General features: G+C 36.8%; 1 protein-coding gene across 2 annotated transcripts in view; it reads right to left on the bottom strand.

Annotated features, from left to right (window-relative positions):
• Positions 1–12,949, bottom strand: part of Sel1l2 (SEL1L2 adaptor subunit of SYVN1 ubiquitin ligase) — a 49,084-nt gene extending 36,135 nt beyond the window's left edge. Inside the window, exons 1-2 of one of the 2 annotated variants that reach the window (XM_046433862.2) lie at positions 12,885–12,949; positions 8,066–8,228 (exon numbers count right to left, since the gene is read on the bottom strand). In XM_046433862.2, the coding sequence (XP_046289818.2) occupies positions 8,066–8,228; positions 12,885–12,934 (213 nt within the window). In that variant the 5' untranslated portion in view covers positions 12,935–12,949. The remainder of the gene's footprint in view (positions 1–8,065; positions 8,229–12,884) is intronic. The other variant, XM_058575658.1, reaches the window with a different exon arrangement.
• Positions 12,950–21,254: the final 8,305 nt, after the last annotated feature.

Genomic DNA, 21,254 nt, shown 5'->3' with positions numbered 1-21,254 from the left:
TGCCTCACACATGCTACAAGTGCTCTACACTGAGCCACAGCCTCAGCCCCTAAAAAAAATATTTAAAAAAAAGGGGCTGGGATGTGGCTCAGTGGTTAAGTGCCCCTGGGTTCAATCCCTGGTACTGTGGGAAAATAAAACCACAGCAGTGGTCTTTATGTGTTTTTCTTTCCTGGAAATAAGGTTTTTTTTTCTTTCAGTATTTTAAAAATTGAATTTGGATATTTATAATTCATATTTTTAAAATAAAATGTGATTGATATAAAATATTAAAACAGTAAGAAGCATATTGATTAAAAAGTGAAAGTCCAATCACAGAGCAAAATGGAAGAATAGGAAGCCCCAGATTGCGTCCCACAAGAGACACATAATATATGATTCAAAAGCCTTTCTGAGAACTTCAGAACCCAGTTAAGAAGTCATCAGGATGGAGCACTAAACTGAGCAGGGATCTGTAAGTCTAGGATAGATGGTTTCCAACTTATGATGATCTAGCCTATGTATGATTTTTCAGCTTTACACTGGTATAAAGCAATATACATTCAGTAAAAGCTATACTTCAAATTTTGAATTTTGGCCCTTTCCTTGGCTAGTAATATAGGACATAATACTTCTCTTGGTATGCTGGACTGAACAGTAGCAGTGAGCTACACCTCCCAGTCGGTCATGTGATCATGGAGGTAAACAACCAATCTTCTATGAATACTGTGTTTCTGACCTATGATGTTGGCAGGTGATGTGTATTAAATGCGTTTTCAACTTACGGTGGATTTATTGGGATGTACTATCTCTCAAATTCATTTCTTCCAGTACCTTTCTGCTGTGAGCTACCTGGACTAGTACAAATCTCCAGGCTTGTTCTCCTATCCATTCTTCAACTATCACTTACTATAACCACTTTCCATCTACCATTATCAAGCCCACATTTATATTTTTTCATCCAAGTTCTTGAGAATGTCATGTAAGACTTTGTCAAATGTCTAAAGTCAAGATGCATCAAGGTCTAATAAATCAATCAAGTAAAAAAATGAGCAATTTCTTAAACTTTTTACTGCAATTTCTAGGATAAAGAAATTTGTTACTTTTTAAATTAGGAAATTGACTGAGAGTTCACTTTCCAAAAGGATAATAGCTCTAATATGTATGAATCATTTATATAAATATGCTGAAAATTAAAAATATCTTCTATGATTTTGCAAATTCCTCTTTAGTCTTAAAAATTCTCTTTTTAGGAAAGTTAATCATAAAGGCTATTACAAATGGCAAGCATCTGCAATCCTTTTACTCCTTTAACCCTTGCAATATATGTTTTAAAATGGCTAAATTGGTTCTTTTTAAGGACATCTCTAGCCAATATTAGATTTTTAAATTTTTCTTGCAACTCTTTTTTCTTTTGTTCAATTTAGAATCTCATTCAGTTATTCAGAAACTTTGACAGTAAACAAATATTCTGACCTTTATATAAGAAAATGAAGGTACAGTTCTATTCAGTAAGCTTGTATTTTAAGATACTTTTACCAATAGTGTATCTTTTTGTGCATAGCCTATCACACAATTTGGTCTGATCCCCCTGGGAAAATATGTGACCTCATGAAGTTGTAAAGAGGGATTGTGTGGAGTTACAATTCCACTGTGACTGGGGAGGGGAGTGTTCCTCTGTATAAAGCTCACTCTAAAAAATAGGGTTTAAAACCATAATAACCAAACCTTGGTTATACTTACTCTTCAATAGAAAAATAACACTGAATGATTTTGAACTAATTCTATGAAGGACTCAACTTTCATTTCATTTTATTTTTTTATGTTGCTTAAAGCATGCCAGAGAACTAGAGGAAATCAAAAGATGTGAACTGTAAAGTAGTAAAATATACTGCTCATTGTCAGCATTATCCTAGTTCTCTACACTTGGGGATTGTTACCTCACAACTTCACAATCACCAGTTTTTAGTATTCAGTAATTCAGAGATAAGGGTGAGATGAAATAAGATGGATTGTTGAATGATTAAATCTTAATCCAGTAGAGAGAAAGGTCTGAGTCGAAAGGGAAGTTACAAAATAGTGATGACAGCAAGGACACTTGCAGTGGTTTTAAAAGGTCAAGCTCTGCAAATTGGATTGTTCATAAGACTTGACTCTGAACTTGACCATTGTGGCATGGTTTCTAAGGAACTGTTTCAGTAGTTGGGATTTAAATGTAGAGTTGCGTGTAAAGGATATTTTATTGTACTTCAAAACAAATTACTCAGGTTCCATAATAATAATTTAAAAATTAAATATTCCTTCTTTTACCTTTTTATAGAAGAAATTACTAAAGGAGAAAAAAACTTAGACAATGTTCCTTTAATTACTGTATGAGGCTTGAAAGCACCTGTGATCATTAGTTTTTGCTCAAATTGCATACCAAAGAAAAGCATGAATAAACCCTAATGAGAAACTCAGATACTGTCTGTACTCTTAATAGAAAAGGAACATAAACATCCAGGAGGAATGTCCTATACAGGTAATCCTAGAATTATCAAACTGATCACTAGATTGATACTAAAGTGACTCTTTTTCATTAGTAGCATAGTGCTACTAACTGTAGTCCTTCCACGAAACACTTCAAGAAGTGCCAGGCTCAGAAAAGTATTTTTTTAAATAAGAAAATAATAGTCATGCATAATACTACCACTTAGAGATCATCATCATGAACTTAAATGTTAAGAGTAATAAAATGTGAATTATCCATTTCTTGATTCCTAAAGCAAAAGAGGTTTAATTTTAGTTTTCTGTTTGGAAAATTAACGAACTTTCTGTTGAGCACAGTTCATCAATATGAAGGGACAAGAGAGTTTCTATTCTGGAGTAAAAAAATAAATAACTTATCTACCTCTAGCCTTATAAGACACAATATCTTAGGACATCCACGAGGATCTGACTGAAAAATCCTCAATTTCCATCATTTTCATGAAGATTATTAATTACTAGTTCTCATTGTTATAGATCCTTTGAAAACCAATATAAGGACTATCTTTATAACTTTAATTACTTTTGTTGCTCTTATCAGGATTTCCTTCAGTTTATTTGGATTTTTACTAGGTGAATGAAAAGAAATAAGAATGCCTCTTTTCCTCATTTAGCTTCCCTTTGTACAATAGCCTGAAATTGCATTGTCCCTATCCCCTCAATGCCACTTTCCAATATGAATTCTTATCTTTTTTTGGTTTTGTTTTTCTTCATTAATTTGTGTCTGTACTAGATCTCTGACACTCCAGGCTCCTCTCGTTATTATATTTCATTATTACTGATTACTCTTTACCTTCTTTCTATTTCCCATGAGAGTTGGTAGTTTTTCTCTCTCCCTACCTCTGCCATTCCCTTCCTCCCTCTCTATCCCTCCCCCCTCCATTCTTTTTCATTATCATTCTGTCACATTCCAGTTTCTTTAGCCATGTTTTTGTTGCAACATGGTTCTCACAGTTCCCAGAAATACTTTCAGCAGTGCAGGCAAGATTCCTATATCAGATTGGCATAAATAGTAGAAGTCCCATTTCAGAGTTGTAATCAATATGGATGGCCTGTATCCAGCTTGATCGAGCCATCAGTCATCAAATTAAGCATTGTTTGTGGCACAAAATCTCTTTAAGTAGTTGTTCTTTGTACAAAAATAAATGAAGTGCAAGAGGACTTGCTATTGGAAACAGATTTTCCTATAGTGATGAAGAAATGGTAGTCAAAATATGGACTCAAAGCCACATTAGAATTAGAATTGAATACAACTGTTGTGCTGAAGCAGGGTCCTGGAATCTTCCTGTTCATGGAGAGTTTTGGATGAAGAGTATCTGAGTGAGGAATAAAAGGGTGTCCACATCAGGGAGGGCAGAAGAGGGACTTGGTAGAGGCTTCTTACAATATTGTATTTCAGCATTTCAGCAAACAGTGTGGCTGAATTTTGCACATGGGATCTTTTGGATCATAAACTTTTTCTTCTGACCCTATCCTCCTTGAGACCATACACACATATATTAGACAAATATCCCCATTTTACAGATGAGGAAATTGAGACTCAGAAAAGACAAGTCATGAGGAGCCAGTGTTGGAACTGAGATGCAAAGAAGGACTGATAGTCAGTCCCCAAAGATGAAACTGTTGAGACTAAAATTGTTTTATAACAGTATTCATTAATATTTAGTTCTTACAGCAACCTTGTGAAATATTATGGATATTATTATCAATCCCTTTTTTTAGGCTTGGGAAATTTGAGATTTGGGGAAGTAATTCTTCAGGGATACCAAAAGAATAAACAAAAGATGTTAGAAATGCTAGGTTTTAGAATCTGGTGTCATCAACAATCAAACCTACTGGCTTGGGAATACCTGCTCTGCTTACTACACCATGACACCCTGAAGCCTGTAACTGTACATTTCCTGGAACACTGTCCCTATAATGCCTGTTTCTCTCTTTAAAAAAAAAATGACTGTGATAATACATGGCTAGTTGTCTTATATGTAGAGCTGTTCCCTCTGGCATTAAGTTAGCACTCAGCCAGTATTCTCCCATTGGATTCTCCTTAAAGCCAATGGCAAGCAATTGGATTAGAGAGTGGTGTGTGAATGTACAATAAGCACTCTAACTAGGGTAACAATAACGAGGTATAACTGACTAAAGGTAATCACATTAACTGAAGGAATTAACTGGATGCAATAACCAGATGAGCTAGAGTGAAACTGTAGTTGCTCAGGATTGCTTTGGCTATTCTGGATCTCTTTATTATTCCGAGTGAATTTCATAACTGCTTTTTTCTAGTTCTGTGAAGAATGTCTTGGGTTTTGATGGGGACTGCATTGAATCTGTATAGTGCTTTTGGAAGTAGGGACATTTAAACAACATTAAATCTGCCTATGCAAGAACATGGAAGGCCTTCCTTCCCATCTTGTGTCTTCTTGCTTTTTTTTTTTTTTTTTTTTTGCTGTTTTCTTTGTAGAGGTCCTTCATATTAATTAGATTAATTCCCAAGTTTTATTTATTAGGTTATTGTGAATGGGATAGTGTTCTGATTTATTTTTCAGCAGTTTCATTATTGAAGTATAGGAGAGGGATTGATTTGTGTATGTTGGTCTGGTATCCTGCTACTTTACCACATTTGTTTATCAACTCTAGAAGTCTTCTGATGGAGTTCTTTGGGACTTCCAAATAAAAGATTGTGTCATCAGCAGAGATAATTTGAACCCTTCTATTTGTATTCCTTTAATTTTCTTCTCCAAATCCATATCTTTTATGTATAATTTATATTAATGTAGAATTTTATGGGGGGTAGTCCTATTTTGACCTTGTATCAAAAGCTTTTTAAAAATATAGACAAGTAATATCTTTGATATTGCTTTGAGCCCATTTTCTAAACTCAAGGCAAATATTACTTCCTTTACCTGCTCCAGGCAGAACTAGTCTGAATCTCTTCTATCCCTAAAGCACTTTATGTATATGAATTAACTGTGGTCCACCTAAATTGTGCTAAAATTATTTGTTTTTATTTTAGATTGACCCAGAAAAACTTTAATCTATTTACCTTTTTCTCTCCATCAACTGGATTATGTTAGGCACATAGTGGGTATCCAAGAAGTAATTGTTGACTTAATTAATGTGTTTATATACCCTCTAAAAAACAAAATACATGTTCTCTACTTTGAAAAGGAATTAGGTGACATAATTTTTAGTGGTGAAAATGGTGGTAATATTGGTGGTAATATAATTTGTTTTGTCTTGGAAATTTATAGTTTTGGTTAACCAAATATGGAAAATGAAGATTTAATAATTTTTCACATTTTATTATGACCATTACAAGTCTGTTTATGGAATTATTTTACATCTATGTGCAAGAAAAATGCCCTCATTAAAAACAGTATTCAATAACATAAATTAATTAAGATTGTGTGAATCTCTAAAATGATAATGCTGATCTATTTGTATTATATGTAAAGACATCAATAATATATTAAGTGAATAAAGAGCAGATTATGAAAAAAATATAACTTTTAGTTTCAAAAAGCATATTATGGGAGCAGTGAATAAATATGATCTCACTTCTGTAAAATAGTAATTCTGTATAGTCATAGGGAAAATTCTAGAATAATAATAGTGGGAACAATCATATTTATATCATCCTCTCTGACTGAAATTTTGTATGACTTCACATTATCCCCATTTTTTTTTTTTTTTGGCCATGCTGGGGATTAAACCAAGACTTCATGCTCATGCTCAAGCAAGCACTCTACTACTGAGCTACACCTCAGTCATTTAAAACTTTGATTATAAGACAGAGCCTTACTAAGTTGCTGAGGCTGTCCTCCCAACTTGTGATCCTTCTGCATCAGTCTCTGAAGTTGCTGGGATTACAGGCATGCACCACCTCACCTGTCTAATCTCCTTTTAAAATCCTGAATAATTACAGTGTTCCTGGTATAGAACTGAATGCCTTCACACATTATTTTAATTCTCATAATAACTTCATTAAGTCATTCATCATTGATTAATAACTCACTTAACTTATATTTCTTGTCCCAGACACTGTGCCAAATGTTAGAGATATACCAGTGAAATAGACATGGCACCCAAATTTTTATCATTAGCTTAACTTTACAGATGAAGATTAGAGAGGTTGCCCCACCCCACAGGAGTCTTCTGGTCCAACTTTTTTTGGTTCAACTAAACACGGACTCACAGGAATCCCATAGGCTACCTTTGCTGCCACTTATTCAGGTGGATAAGGTACAGGCACCACAGTGTGCCAGCAGGGCAGTCATGCCTTGTTTTCTGTGGAAGTCCAGGTGCAATTCACACAACCCTTCCGGAAGCCATCATCTTTGATCCCTCAGAAGATGACTCCCATGCAAGGAGGTGAAACCCACACTGGGTGACTATGAAAGCCACCCTGATGTAAAAGCCTCCTTCTCCACAAGGCATAGTACACAAGGTCCCCACAGGAATTACTACAACTATCAGGTTTAATGATTCATTACAGTTTCTCCTACGCCCAAGGCAGTTTGCCAATCAGAAACCATTTCCATCATAAGAAATGCTAGCTAAAAATAGCATTTTATTTCTATCAGATTACCTGGGAAACAGAATGAGAGAGTGAACCAAAGGTCAAATTCTCATGCAGGAAAGGGGAAAGGGTTTTGTTAAGTACATTATCCAATAAGCAAGTGTCACAGTGGATTCAAATTTAGGTCAGTTTGACTCCAAAGCTCAATTCTGGATCTTCCTGGATGATTAAAAATAATCATAATAAAACAAAATAAAAAAGCTCTGGGTGGGGGCTTTTAGATTACTTTCTTCTTTCTGAAGTCTGGTTCAGAAAAAAAGAAAAAAGACTATAGCAATATGAAAATGTGCTTTTGCTACAACATTAAGTGAAAGTAGCCAGAAATAAAATGATATATGCACTTGCATTGTAATTAGGATGATGTAAAAAGAGAGATGCACAGAGAAAGAAGCCAAGTGAAAGTATAAAGCAGTTCTAACAGTAGTTGATTCAGGATGGTTGATTTGTGAAGGGCTTACTCATTTTTTTTTTTAATTTGTTTTCTGGATCTTCTATCAAATGGCTACGTTATTCTTGGAATAAAACAAAATACATTTATTAAAATAGAAGAAGAAACATATTTAGCTTGTAAAATATTTGAAAAGTAAAAATCAGGCAAACATATCACCCTAAGATAATAAATTCAGTTTCATATTTCTTCATGTAAATGAACACATTTTATATAAAATGTTAACTATGTTAGGGGTTTGGAGGTCTTAAGTGATGTCAAAACACACACATGGATGTGAAAGATAGGAAGGTGGATTAAAGAGCAGTTCTGTTTGGTTGCTGAAAGTCACCCATGGAGCTAGAAAAATTTACCCTGGGTTCCTGCAGTCTTCCTGCCTAGATAGGAGTTTTTCAGTGCATTCTGGTGGTAACCTTTGTAGGTCTGGGTTTATGCATTTGAGTGGGAATATGTTGCTCAGCTCCTTTTATATGTGGCTTGTCTGTAGTTATTTCAGGATATGGCTATTTAAGGTTTTATTTTCTTTCAAAACTCACGTTTTGGGCTTTGTATGATCCTTCTTTAGCCAAGGACTCATATAATTGGATCGCTGCTGTTATGTTTTGCATGCCAAAATTTCCAAATAGCAAAGCATCGGCCATTTTCTCCATAGCTTTCAAATTTCCCATGTCAGCTGCTTTGGCAAAAAGCATGTAGGCTCTGGTTCAAGAATATAAAGTCAGAAGGTTGATTTACAAAAATGAAATTTTCTGTCCTTCCATTATATGATTTCTCCCTAACAAGTAAGACCCAGTTGTCGTGATACTAATAATGCAGTTTAGCTGAAGTCCATTACATCTCTAGTTAGACCAGTAGGTTTCTTTTGTCTCTAGATAAATATAGGATTATAATTTCAAATATATCTTACAAATAATAAAGCCACTAAAAAGAAAAATATATAGACCATTTCATGCTCAAGCTTATATACCAAATAAAGTGAAAAATTTAGTTATTTTTCTAAGAATGTGAACTTCCCCATAGCCACCCCCACTATTTATAAATATTTGTTTTTTGAAAAAATGAAATATAAGAATAATATTACAAAATTGCCATGTCACATCTAAGAAACTTATGAAAATGGTGATTTATTTATGTTTAAAAATAATTTTCTGAAACAAAACTAATTTTCAATATAACAAAGCCAGGCTGTTTGGAAAAACAACAGCCAAACAAAACTGTAATGGCCAGGGCTCTATAGAATCTGATTTCCTGGGTTTGAAACCTGGCTCTACCACTTATTAGCTGGACTTGAGTCAAGTTATTTAATCTCCTTCAGCTTCTCCTTACTTCATAGGGTTACTGTGAAGATTAAATGAGATAATCCATGCATAGTGCCTGGTTCAGAGTTATCACTCAATACATTTAGCTATTACCATTAGGACAATTGCACTGATCCTAACATTTTATGGCACAATAATTGTTCTGTAATTAGGTGGTAAATGGTATGAAAAATTAGTGATTAAAAATATAGATGTCATAGCATTACCTTACACAGCATTCTTAGTCCTAATCAAAAGTCACCTGGACTTGATGTGTATAACAAGTAGTGATGGAGAATATCACAAGGTCAAAACGTGTCAGAGACAAAGAGTACTTTGGGAATTTATTTTTACTTTTCTAACTTCTATTTTTTGGTAGTTGCAAAACCAGAAAGCATTAACCTCTATCCATGACCTTGACTCAAATATAGGAAAATACACACACAAACACACATACACACACACTCCCTACCATTCCTTCCACTTCAGAATGATCAGGAGACTCAATTTTGTGTACAGCCTCTCCACACTGATGCTAAAAATGGGCTGCCCCTGGGCAAAGGCTGGAGTATAATAGGCCAGGCAAGAAGCCCCTCAGACAGAGAGACATTCAGTTAGACATCAGAGTCCTAGATGTTAAAATAGTTAATACTCTAGTGGAATGAAAATAGGTAGAAAACCAGAATCTAGGAGATCAAGAAAGAAATTAACCATGGTTAAAACAAGCTGAGATTCCGGAGGCTGAAAGACAAACAAGGAAGAAGGTAAATGTCTGACACCCTGCTTCTGTATCAGGAAAAGAGCCTGATATAAGGATACAGACCCCCTTGTGCCCTTCTGTCACATGGCTTGCTGATGCAACTACATAACTTACTGGAACAAAAAGAGTACCAACAGACACCAGGGCACAGAAACTGGAGATGGGCTGTGGGTGGATCCCATAGTGTATCCAATGTAGTACCAGGAGGCAACAACAGGCTATAAAACAAGTCCTTGTTAGATGCCTTTGATTCAGTGGTCAGAGGGGGCACTGGCCTCCCTGTCAGAAAAATACCAGAAACAGAAGACAAGGCCAGGGAAAGATGCTTCTGGTTAGATAACATTAAAATCTGCGCTGAAATCCCCGAGAAGGAAAAAGTGGGCAGCCTGAAAATATTTCAACAATAAAATTCAGTTAGCTGTCTTTATCATCTATAAACAATCTGGCATTGGATACTAATGTGAGTGGGTTGGGGCGGGGGTAAGGCCAAATGCTTCATCAATGCACACCAATAAGTTGGTATGGAGTGGCATCTTTTCCCAGAACCTTCTTTGCTGATGGACAGTGATTATTAAGGAAGGACCAATTCTGGCAGTCACTAAGGTTTCCTGATTCCCTCAGACAAGTTTTTGTCTCTCTGATATTGCATAATATCTGTTTGTTTGTTTGGTACTGGGAATTGAACTCAGGGGCACTTAATCACTGAATCACATCCCCAGTCCTTTTTTTTTAAATGTTTTATTTAGAGACAGGGTCTTGCTACGTTTTTTAGGGGCTTGCTAAGTTGCTGAGGCTGGTGATGAACTTGCAATCTTCCTACCTCAGCTTCCTGAGCCACTGTGATTATAGGCATGCACCACCATGCCTGGCTAATATCTATATTTTTAACAGTGCTGACTTATTCGACAATGTTCCCCATTCATATATAAGAAGCTGGTCAAGTGCAGTGGCACATGCCTATTATCCCAGCTGCTCAGGAGACTGAAGCAGGAGATCGCAAGTTCAAAGCCAGCTTTAGCAAAAGCAAGGTGCTAAACAACTCAGTGAGACCCTGTCTCTAAATAAAATACAAAATAGGCCTGGGGATGTGGCTCAGTGGCAGAGTGCTCCTGAGTCCAATCCCTGGTACAAAATATATGTATTTTATAAATGAAGCTGAATGAATGAATAAATGCATTGGTCCAGAATGTGGATGTGAATGAGCCAAAAATACTAATATCATTTTTATCTGTGCCACTTCCATCTTGGGAAGTTACAAAACAAGGAAGAAGTAGGATACCTTTACAAAACAAAGAAGAAGTAGAATACTATATGGGAAGAAATGATTCCTCTTAAGTCAGTAGGGTATGCATTCATTTTTATTTCCCCCTTCCTGAATCTTAGACATGATTATACAGGTATGATTGATGTAAGGACAGAATGGGCTATCCTGATAACACAGGGGCTTTGCCTGGCTTTCTCACCAACTCCTGGAATCTCTTTTTATGAACAGATTTGATTTCAGTTCTCCATTGCTTCCAACTCAGAAGGGTCAGGAGAGTCAACTTTAGATACCCTGTACCCATAGATGCATCTATCCTACTGTGAAAATATGCTGTTCTTCCGTCATTTTGGGGAAAGGACTGAATCAAGACGGTCTAGATAAGAAGAGCTGGCATAAAGTGTCCCACATTGATGGATAGTTTACTAATAAAACTGTGTTTTCTCCCTATTGTTTAAATCAAAGAGGAACACTCCCTTCAAGGCTAAGTGGATAGTTACTTGGGACATTCTAAGAATGATTTTGTCCCATCAGACAGAATCTAAGGTTTCCCTGGGGTTGAAAATTTGCCATTTTCACTCATTTACTCAGTGGATGCCTTAGTGAAATGACTTCCCTGTTAGGCTAGATTGTACTTTGGGGACCTGATTTTATCCTGTCCTCATCATGATAGCCCCCAGGGATGTTCAGCGTGATGCCCATTGTTGGAGGGTATTTCCCTTGCTCTTTTATAGGCTTCTAAGTCAATTTCCTCTAGAGAGAAGAAAACTCCTTTACTTCCTTCTTTTTGTCACTGGTGAAGAATTACAGAAGCTTTTGAACTCTTCATTTCCTGTACTATAATATGGAAATAATAATCTATGCCTCACAGTATCATTGTGAGCAATGGAAAACATTACACATGCAACAGTAACTAGCGCAAAGTAGGTGCTTGATAAATGGACATTGACGATGTTACAGCCAGGTTCATAGTTGACTGCCCCTCATCCTCTTTACTCTTACACTCTCCTCAGAGGCTGGGTTTTAAGAGAGAATTCATGGATTGTGCTCTTGCTGTGTCTAGGGCTGGCTACCACAGCTCTAGGATTCTTCTCCAGGACTAATGTGCCTAATCTGTGTGAAAACTAGAAGTCTTGTTAGAGGTTCAGGGTCTATTCTTTCTATCGTTGTTTCAAAACACTTGCTTTCTTTGCCTTCATGCCTTTCATTTACCAATTAGGGGGCCAGAAAAAAAAAATAGCACTTGTCTACTGATGACTATGTGTCAGGCACTGTTCAGAGAACTTGATTATATTATCCAGGGCACAAAAAGTTTAGTAACTTGCTCAGGACTACACAGCCAGTAAAATGATAGAGCTGGGATTTTATCTCAAAGTCTTAGTTAGAGCCTTGAAGGGTAACCTCAAGTTGTGCCCTTCCCCTGGGAGAGAAGAGAGAGAAGATATTTCTGTCTCCCTTTAGATAAGTAAAAAGAAAAAGAAAGGATATGAAGTAAGACCATTGTAGCCATAGCCTGGTCACCTCTCAGCTGTGTATCTGTAGTTACCTCACTTTAAAATCGTTGAATCTCAGTTCCCAACTTTTTAAAGGGGAAAAATGAAGTGCTTCTTGCATCCTAAGACTGATCTGAGGATAAAATAGAATCACACACATGGAAATTCTTTGAAACCATAATGTGCTGTGCAAATGCTCAGTTCGGCAGAATAAAACATGCTACAACAGCAACTGCTCTAATTCAAATAACACATTTTATTTCATTTGAAATATCCAATGAATTAAAGCCAAAACAATGTTTTGCTTGAACATTCAGATCAGTGCCTAAATTCTGTGTTGCACTTAATGTAAAGGCACCCCAATCTCATACACAATTCTCCTATTTGTTTAGGGTGATAATGTGTAGATCCCTTTAGAAACGAAAGTTTATGAGCAAATAAATGTATTATCCTAATAAGCTTTAAATGATAAACTAGGTTTTGGACTTTTCCTCACTTAACCTAGAAATTGAACTTGGCTAAGGTAACTACATAAAGACTTACTCTGCTTTTTGTTTTTGGCTTTTAGACTCCTGGAGAATCTTGGTGCCCATATTAAATAGAACATCTCCTTCATCTGTGAAATTTTTCTTTTCTTGCTCTTTTACTGCATGTGGACAAACAAGGAAATGAAAATAGTATTATTTCTATGTTTTACATTTTTAAAATAATGTGCTGACATTGTGAAGGCACTGTTAGTTGAGCTTTGCTCTACTTGTTTGTTTGTTTGTTGTTTGTTTTTAACATCTGCATTTCTAAAAGATCATTTGGTACTATTCCCCAACTAAGGATGTTGGTAGGGCAGAAGGCAGAGGGGTGGGAGGGAAAGGGAGGAGGCAGGAGGTTAACAATGATGGTGGAATGTGATGGACATCATTATCCAAAGTACATGTATGACGACATGAATTGGTGTGAACATACTTTATATACAAACAGAGGTATGAAAAATTGTGCTCTATATGTGTAATAAATATTGTAATGCATTCTGCTGTCGTGTATTTAAAAAATAAAATCAATTTTTTTTTAAAAAAAGGTAACTTCTCACTGTGTTTTGTATAAGGGTTTGGGAGGTTGGGCAGATTCAGAAAAATACTTGATGGCAGGAAGGAGAGAATTGTTCCCAGCCTAGGAAAGGGGTTCACGGTTCTGCAAGCAGAAGGCAGGATTTGCCTAACATAATCTAGAAGCATGATCTTAGGCACCAGCTTCTTAGCCCCAGCTATCAATGCTTCCTTTGTTTGATTATGGTCCATATGTCTCAGAGCCATAAGATTCCAAAGGAACCTGGGGACACCGGCATACGCATCTCCAAGATGACCAATATGTACCTAAAAGTAGAGGGGACACTCTTCTTGAAAATTTTGCTCTGTCCGGGGCTTTCTTCCTCCTTAGAACCTTCCTAAGAACTTAGGGAAGATACACAGGCTACCGGTAGTAACTTGCCTTGCAGAGTGGGGATTCAGCATCAATTTTATGGGATTTAAGGAAAAAAATTAAGTGGATTTCTTTTCTTTCATTTTTTTTTTTTTTTTTTTTGGTGGTAGTGGTACTGGGGATCACACTCTGGGGATGACACCCTGGGCCTCATATATGCTAGGCAAGCAGTCTACCAATGAGCTACATGCCCAGGAACAAAATTGGAATTTTACCTGCTATAATAATGGTATTTCTCAAACATTTATGTAACACTTTACAATTTTCAAAACATTGTCACCATGAGGAAAGCTGGAGGAAGAGTCAGATTTACAGTTCCTCCCCACCCTCTGACATACAAATACACACACACACACACACACAGAGAGCACACAAATCCTTTCAGAACATCACAATGCTTCTTGAAGTCCATTACAGCACTCAGAGGATTCTCTGATTAGGAGAACAGTGCCTAAAGCCATTTCAAAGGAAAGCAATCGGGATTCATGCTTCATTAAGGAAACCTCAAAGAACTTTAAGTGGCTCTTATTTTTCATCTTCCTGACAAGCCATCAGGGTTGTCCTTTTTCTTTTTTTAAATTAAAAATAAATTAACTTAAAAGCTAACTTAAAATTCTTTTTAATTCTAGGTTTTTCTATCAATTTAGAAACACCAAGATATTTTAGCATCTAATTCTGCTTTGAGTTATATGTTATCTATATTCATGATTAAAAGGGGAAAAACAATGGAGAAACCTACTAATCTGTGTGTGAGCTAGTAATTACTACTACTAATATGTTTTCAAAGAGTGTGAATAAATTTTAAAAATTTGAATTGGAATATGAATTTGAGAAGTTATTTACATCACAAATTTCTACCAATGACTTTTACTTTTATTTGTAATTCTTTTTTGGTATCCCAACTGTATTGAACTAAATTTTTTCTTTATTACAAGAGGACTTAATTGTCAGATAAATTTATTTTGATATTGCTTTATTTTCTCCCTTTTTTGTTTGTTTTGTACTGGGGATTGAATCCAGGGGTGCTTTGTCACTAAGCTACAATTTCAGCCTTTTTAAATTTTTTATTTTGGGGTAGAGGCTTACTAAGTTGCCCAGGCTGATATTGAACTTGCAATCTTCCTGCTTTGAACTCTAAAGTAACTGGGATTACAGGACATGCACCACCATACCCAGCTAATTTCCTTCTATGGTTTTACAATTTCCAGATTTGGGGAAAGCACAATCAGAAAATGATTTGAGGACTTGATGTAAAGGGCCTCCCTGAGTCTGTAGTGCTTGAATAGCCAACTGGTAGATGCCCATTCTGCTCTGGCCAGGCACCAACTAGGTAAATCCAGTGATCCCTGGACCCAGATCACCTCTCTATGGGATAATAGGAGCATTGGGAATCTATGATTTCTCTTGCTGGCATTTCAATTTTAAGTTTTTCTAATCAAGTGTATTCCTTAATCATGCCACTATCACTGTGGAATTCAGGAAGAATCTTCGTGTTCAATAAAATCCAAAAACAAATCTTTGGAAAAAAGGGCTGGGGATATGGCTCAAGTGGTAGCACGCTCGCCTGGTATGCGTGCGGCCCGGGTTCGATCCTCAGCACCACATACAAACAAAGATGTTGTGTCCGCCGAAAAACTGAAAAATAAACATTAAAAATTCTCTTTCTCTCTCTCCCTCTCTCTTCTCTCACTCTCTCTAAAAAAAAAAAAATCTTTGGAAAAAAAAGGATCCAATTGCTTGTTTCAGATATTAATGAGAGAAAAGAAAGCTAGGGACAACTTGTTTTATGTCATTCATTCATTTATTAATTTTATCAGTCACAGGGTGGTGCTCTCCTGTAATCCCAGCAGCTTGGAAGGCTGAGGCAAAAGGATCCCAAGTTCAAAGCCAGCCTCAGCAAAAGTGAGGTGCTAAGCAACTCAGTGAGACCCTGTCTAAATAAAATACAAAATAGGCCTGGGGATGTGGCTCAGTGGTTGAGTGCCCTTGAGTTCAATCTACTGTACCAGAAGAAGAAGGAGAGGAGGAGGAGGAGGAGGAGGAGGAGGAGGAGGAGGAGGAGGAGGAGGAGGAGGAGGAGAACAACAACAACCAGTCCTATTTAAGAAAAGTGCTGGTGATAAGATTCAGGAAAGAAAGTGAGGAGAAGGTGTGCCAGATCTCTATTTAAGATAGCAGCAAGTAAGGAAAAGGTTCCAATTAGGTAAATCCACTGATCCCTGGGCCCAGATCACCTCTCTATGGGATAATAGGAGCATTGGGAATCTATGGTTTCTCTTGCTGGCATTTCAATTTTAAGTTTTTCTAATCAAGTGTATTCCTTAATCATGCCACTATCGCTGTGGAATTCAGGAAGATCTTCATGTTCAATAAAATCCAAAAACAAATCTTTGAAAAAAAAAAAGGATCCAATTGCTTGTTTCAGATATTAATGAGAGAAAAGAAAGCTAGAGACAACTTGCTTTATGTCATGCATTCATTTATTAATTTGATCAGCTAAGTATTGAACATGTACAATGTGTTAGACATAATGCTAGGTATTGTGAATAACAAGATGATCAGATGATCGGAACACTGTCTCAGTCTGTCAGTAAACACAGACTTGTTTACATAACATTGCCGGGCTGTGTGGTAGACACTATATATAATAAGGCACTGTGGGAGCACAAGAGGATTCTCTGTAAAGAACAGAAATCTAATCCAATTATCTTAAGAAAAAGAAACTTATTGGGAAACTGTTGAATGCTTATAGAATCAATGAATTTCTAGAGGTAGAGAGGCAGATGCTGCTAGATGGACTAGACTCAGTCCTTGTAGGATGTTCCCCTCTCTGCCACAGACTCCATGGAAAATGAGTCTGAGAGACCTGGTTAAGGATGACAGAGCTTTTCAATACATTCCTATTTAAAAAAATGAGTAAATGGGGGAAGACCCAATTCCTCAAAAGGACATTTGAGTGGTAAGAAAGGCAAAAAAGATGACGAGAAGCCCCAAATAACAAAATTCCACTGTATGCATTGTCCCCTGGCTACATGAAACAAGACCTCTAAAGAAAGTGACATTTTAAATAGCTGTTCAAAGGTAAGTAGGAATTGTCAAGCCAAGAAAGTGAAATTAAGTATTCCATTTGAAGAAACCTGTCTGCAAAAGAACCTTAGGTATAAAAGGATAGGTTGATGTGGCTTAAATGAAGATTGAAAGACCTGGTTGGTTATGTGGTCCAGACTGGATGTAAAAGTGATAGTGAGAGGAATGGACTGAGGCATGGAAAGAGAGTAGGAGGGAGGACTCGTGGTCATTATGAAGGTGAAGGCCAGTCTGATATGAGAAAGGGAAAAAAACAGAGTGGCAGGAAGTTGTCTCTGATCAGAGACAGTTATTTTAGAGTTTAGAATTTGAAATCACATTGGTTAGCCCTGAATGTGGCCAAGAAGAAATGCAGACAAAGAAGACTGGAATTGAGAAGGTCTAGGAAATAAGGCAAGGTCTTCAACAGGCTGCTTAATCCCCAGTGTGGCTGGTGGTGACCTGTTGCCATTTAGTAACTGATGCAGGGGTTATAACAGCCCAACTCCCTCGCTATGGATTAAAGCATTTCTCCAATATAATCCACTCTTCAAAGATCTAACTTCTCTTGAAACCCTAGCTTTGGTCTGCTCTTTTCTTTGCTCTGTCCTGTGTTCCTCACTCTCTTTTTATGTTTCTCTACAAAATCCTAAAAGCTTAACACTCAAAGAAAGTAAAAAAAATAAATAAATAGCCTCTAAATCTGACAGAAAAATAAAATTATTATTTTGAATTTCAAGTTATATTTACATCATAACTATATAAAGGATCATTAGCAACAAAAGGAACTACCAAATGAGCTACAGGATGAATATCTGAGTCTGACTAAAAATCAAAAGTATTAACAAAATGAAACAAAGAGATTAAAATAGGAAATTCTCCCCCCTTGCAGCAAATCTTTTCTACACAGGTGTACTGTAGCCTTCTCGCCTAATTCCAATTGTATCTTATTTAAAAAACAAAACAAAACTTTAGTTCCTGATTTTCAGAATACTGCATCAGAAGATCTCTTCACATTTGCCCTTGTGTGCCCGGAAGATAAAATACCAGATAAGGAGGTAGAATAACGATCCATTACTAAAAATAACATTCCATCCAAGAAAGAATGACTCAGCAAGGTTAGTCAGATACAGATGCAATCAACTCAAATACACTTGAATAGAGCACAAATATTTACAATAACAAAGTTTATTCACACTGTCTCCAGACCATTGTTGTCAAACGTAAAGACCTCTAGTGATATTGCTGGGAAATGGTAGACTACTTGTATTATAAATAGAAAAAAATATTCCTTTTCAAATATCTATTAAGAAAAAACTTGAAATAACAAGGATTGGGACTTGCAAGTATTTAATTCACTGTTCTAAAACTCCTAATTTAGCAAAAGTATATTTTATATAACAAATGAAGAACCAAATATGATATGATATAATCATATATATAATATAATAGAAGTTAATGATTGCAAAGCACCTATCAGACAGTTTTCTTATCTGTCTATACTTCTCACTGACTATAAGAGAAAGGGGGTATCATTTCATTTTACAGATGAGGTGATATGTGGGCAGAGATTTAGTAATATTCCCAAGGTCATGTAATTGGTATACATTAGATGGTGACTTAAGTCTAGGCAGTCTGTCTCAAGCCTGTGCATGTACTGTTTCTACTTTGGAAAAACAAAACAAAATTTTGGTAGACATTAGGCCTCATTTTTAGCTATTTATAACAGGAGGAGTTTCATATTGGATTAAGCCCACTATTTTGCTGAAATGGAAGATGTTTATTAATTTTCTTTTAAAAACAATTCATTTACATGTAACTGTGTGTTGATTTGAAGAAAAATGTTCACTAAATAATAGGAAAGGTATAAAGGTGAGTAAGTTGGATCCCTGATGAGCAGACTTTTGAGAGTCCAGGTGTTTAAGAAGTGTCTTGGAAGGCTTGAGTCTTGTTACTCCTTCTCAGAATTGGGTACAGCTTGCACCTTGGTGCAGGGCAGGTGAGAAGCCCTGACAAGGAGAAATTTGAAATTAACACTATCGGGAGAGTTGATCTGTAACTCTGAGGTCCAGCCCCCTAAACCCTGTGGCAGTGTCAGGCAGCTATGTCTTTGTTACTGCCTCTGCATGGCCCCCAAACCCCATCCCCCACCCTGTTCTCCTATAGCATAAAAAATCTTGATAGTTGTCCCTTTTTGTTTTCCTTCCCCAAAGCTTACACCGAGGATTGACACCTACCAAAAACACTCTTACTGTTCACACTGTACCAACCTAAGCCTGGCTTATGCTTTTGGGGCTTACCCCTCCACTTCAAGAGGGTACTCCAAGGGGGATGCTGCTCATCCTTAACTCTCAATTTCCTCCCTGTCCCTCCCCACTCTCTATTGAAGTGCCTTAGGGAACCACATCTGGGAAGAAGTTGGATAAGAAGAAGGAGAAACTGATGAGAGTTCAACAAAACACTGGTTGACCCTCCAGAGTGTTCTGGAGCTAAAATGGACTTGCAGAGTTGTCCCAGGTAGGGTGAGATGATCAGGCCTTTGTAATCTGCATTGATCAGCCCTTGGAAAGGGACTGTCTTTAGGGAAAAGTAACCTTGGGTGTGCAGTATTCTACATCTGAATACAGTCCCTTTGCCAACTAGTGGCTGAAGGCTGTCTGCAGACTGCACTCCCAGCAACTGGGCAGAGAGTCCCTCATTGAAGAAGGGTCTGCACAGCACTTCACAGTGTCTTCTGTGAATACTTGAAAGGAAGGAAGGAAGGAAGGAAGGAAGGAAGGAAGGAAGGAAGGAAGGGAGTGGAATGCAAATGATAAACAGTCTAGCCAGTCATAGGTCTTGTAATAGTGGTCCACTTCACCTTTTGAATATAGCCCTCATTGCTTATTTTAAAAGGAGCATGTTTTCTTTTCCACTTCTCCCTCTCACCCTCCCTAAACAGGTAACAAGATTACCTTTTCCCAACCAAGGCAGAGTTATCTGTCCTTGAGCACACACCCACCACAAAAAGGAGATGTCACCAGAAGATCTAGGAAGTGACTATTTCCCAAATAACAAGTGAATTTCAACACACCATCAGGGTGCACCTGGGACCCCTCCATCAGGACCCACCTGGAATGCAGCCCTTAAAGAGCTTTTTTAAAAGCCCTCTGTTCTCCCTGATGGGCTGAAATAGAACTTTTGAAACTGGAGTCCCCTGTGCTTCTCTTTTGCTAGCAAAGCAATAAATCTTTTCCTTTTTCTCACAACGGCGTTCTCCTTATTAAATTGGCATAGGGGACAAGACCAAGTTTTCGGTGACAATCTTACAAGTGAGAAAAAGGAATGCCAAGAGTGGCTTAAGACAAGGTTCCAAACACCCCCCTCAAACCAAGGACACAATAGTGCTGGGTATGATCACTAAAATCAATGATGATTAATTCCCAGGAATGCCAGAAAGGACCCAGTTAGGAAGGAATGGAAGGTAGTGTTCCAAAGGCCTGCAGGAATAGCTTCCATTGTTTCTACTGAATGATTGGTTATTGATTTGTCTTATTAACAAATTAATAAGTATAATTACTTTTAAGACCAAATTCTGACTCAAAACAAACAAACAAAACTGTTAAAATACCCTGAGTGAAAAGGATGGGAAAGCATCATGTTCAAGTATAAAACATCATTCAAGTGTGCTCTAAAATGTGAGGCTTTATTACTTTTATGTAGCATGTATACTATAGTATATTATAGAGAGAATGCTGAGCATGGAGTCAGGAGATCTATTTGCACCCTTGCTCAAGACAGGAAGAATTCAACTCAATTTAATTTAGCAAATATCTAGTCATTCTAACTATATGACAGATGTAGCACTAGGGACAGATCTTGCTTTTCAGTAATGGAGGTACAAGGCTATTTATTATATTTGAAAAATTCTGGGTTAAGGGACAATTGGCAAAGGACTCAAAATTGGTGAATAATTCCCATTTTCAAGATGTGGAAAAATATATACCATATTCTAAAAACTTCAGTTTAATGTTAATCTCTTTAATTTCTAGAACACATTATCTGTGATTTGTGAGTCTTCACTTAAGGTGATGTGGTCACTAAGAATTAGGAAAGGTTTTTGAGAACAAATTAGGTTAAATCTCATTTGTTTTTTGTGAAGCACCACAGGCCTGGGAAATAGGATTTATATTGAACACCTGTATCCAATTTTAAAAATGATGTCCTGTGTACTAAATGTTAAAATGAGAATAGAGTTCAACAAGATTTTTAGTAAGCTTGGTAATCATGTATAACCCTCATGTGAAGGGTTGTATCCCACAGCTTGTAAAGTTTGAATTCCCTAGGGAAGTTATTTTTTTCATTGTTTCCTCCTTTTTAAACTCTTGATTCTTG

Source organism: Marmota monax, unplaced genomic scaffold (assembly GCF_021218885.2).
Source record: "Marmota monax isolate L192 unplaced genomic scaffold, Marmota_monax_Labrador192_F-V1.1 WCK01_AAM20220418_F8-fsc00014, whole genome shotgun sequence".
Taxonomy (NCBI): domain Eukaryota; kingdom Metazoa; phylum Chordata; class Mammalia; order Rodentia; family Sciuridae; genus Marmota; species Marmota monax.
The sequence above is the reverse complement of the archived record's forward strand: the minus strand, read 5'-3'. Positions and strand labels throughout refer to the sequence as shown.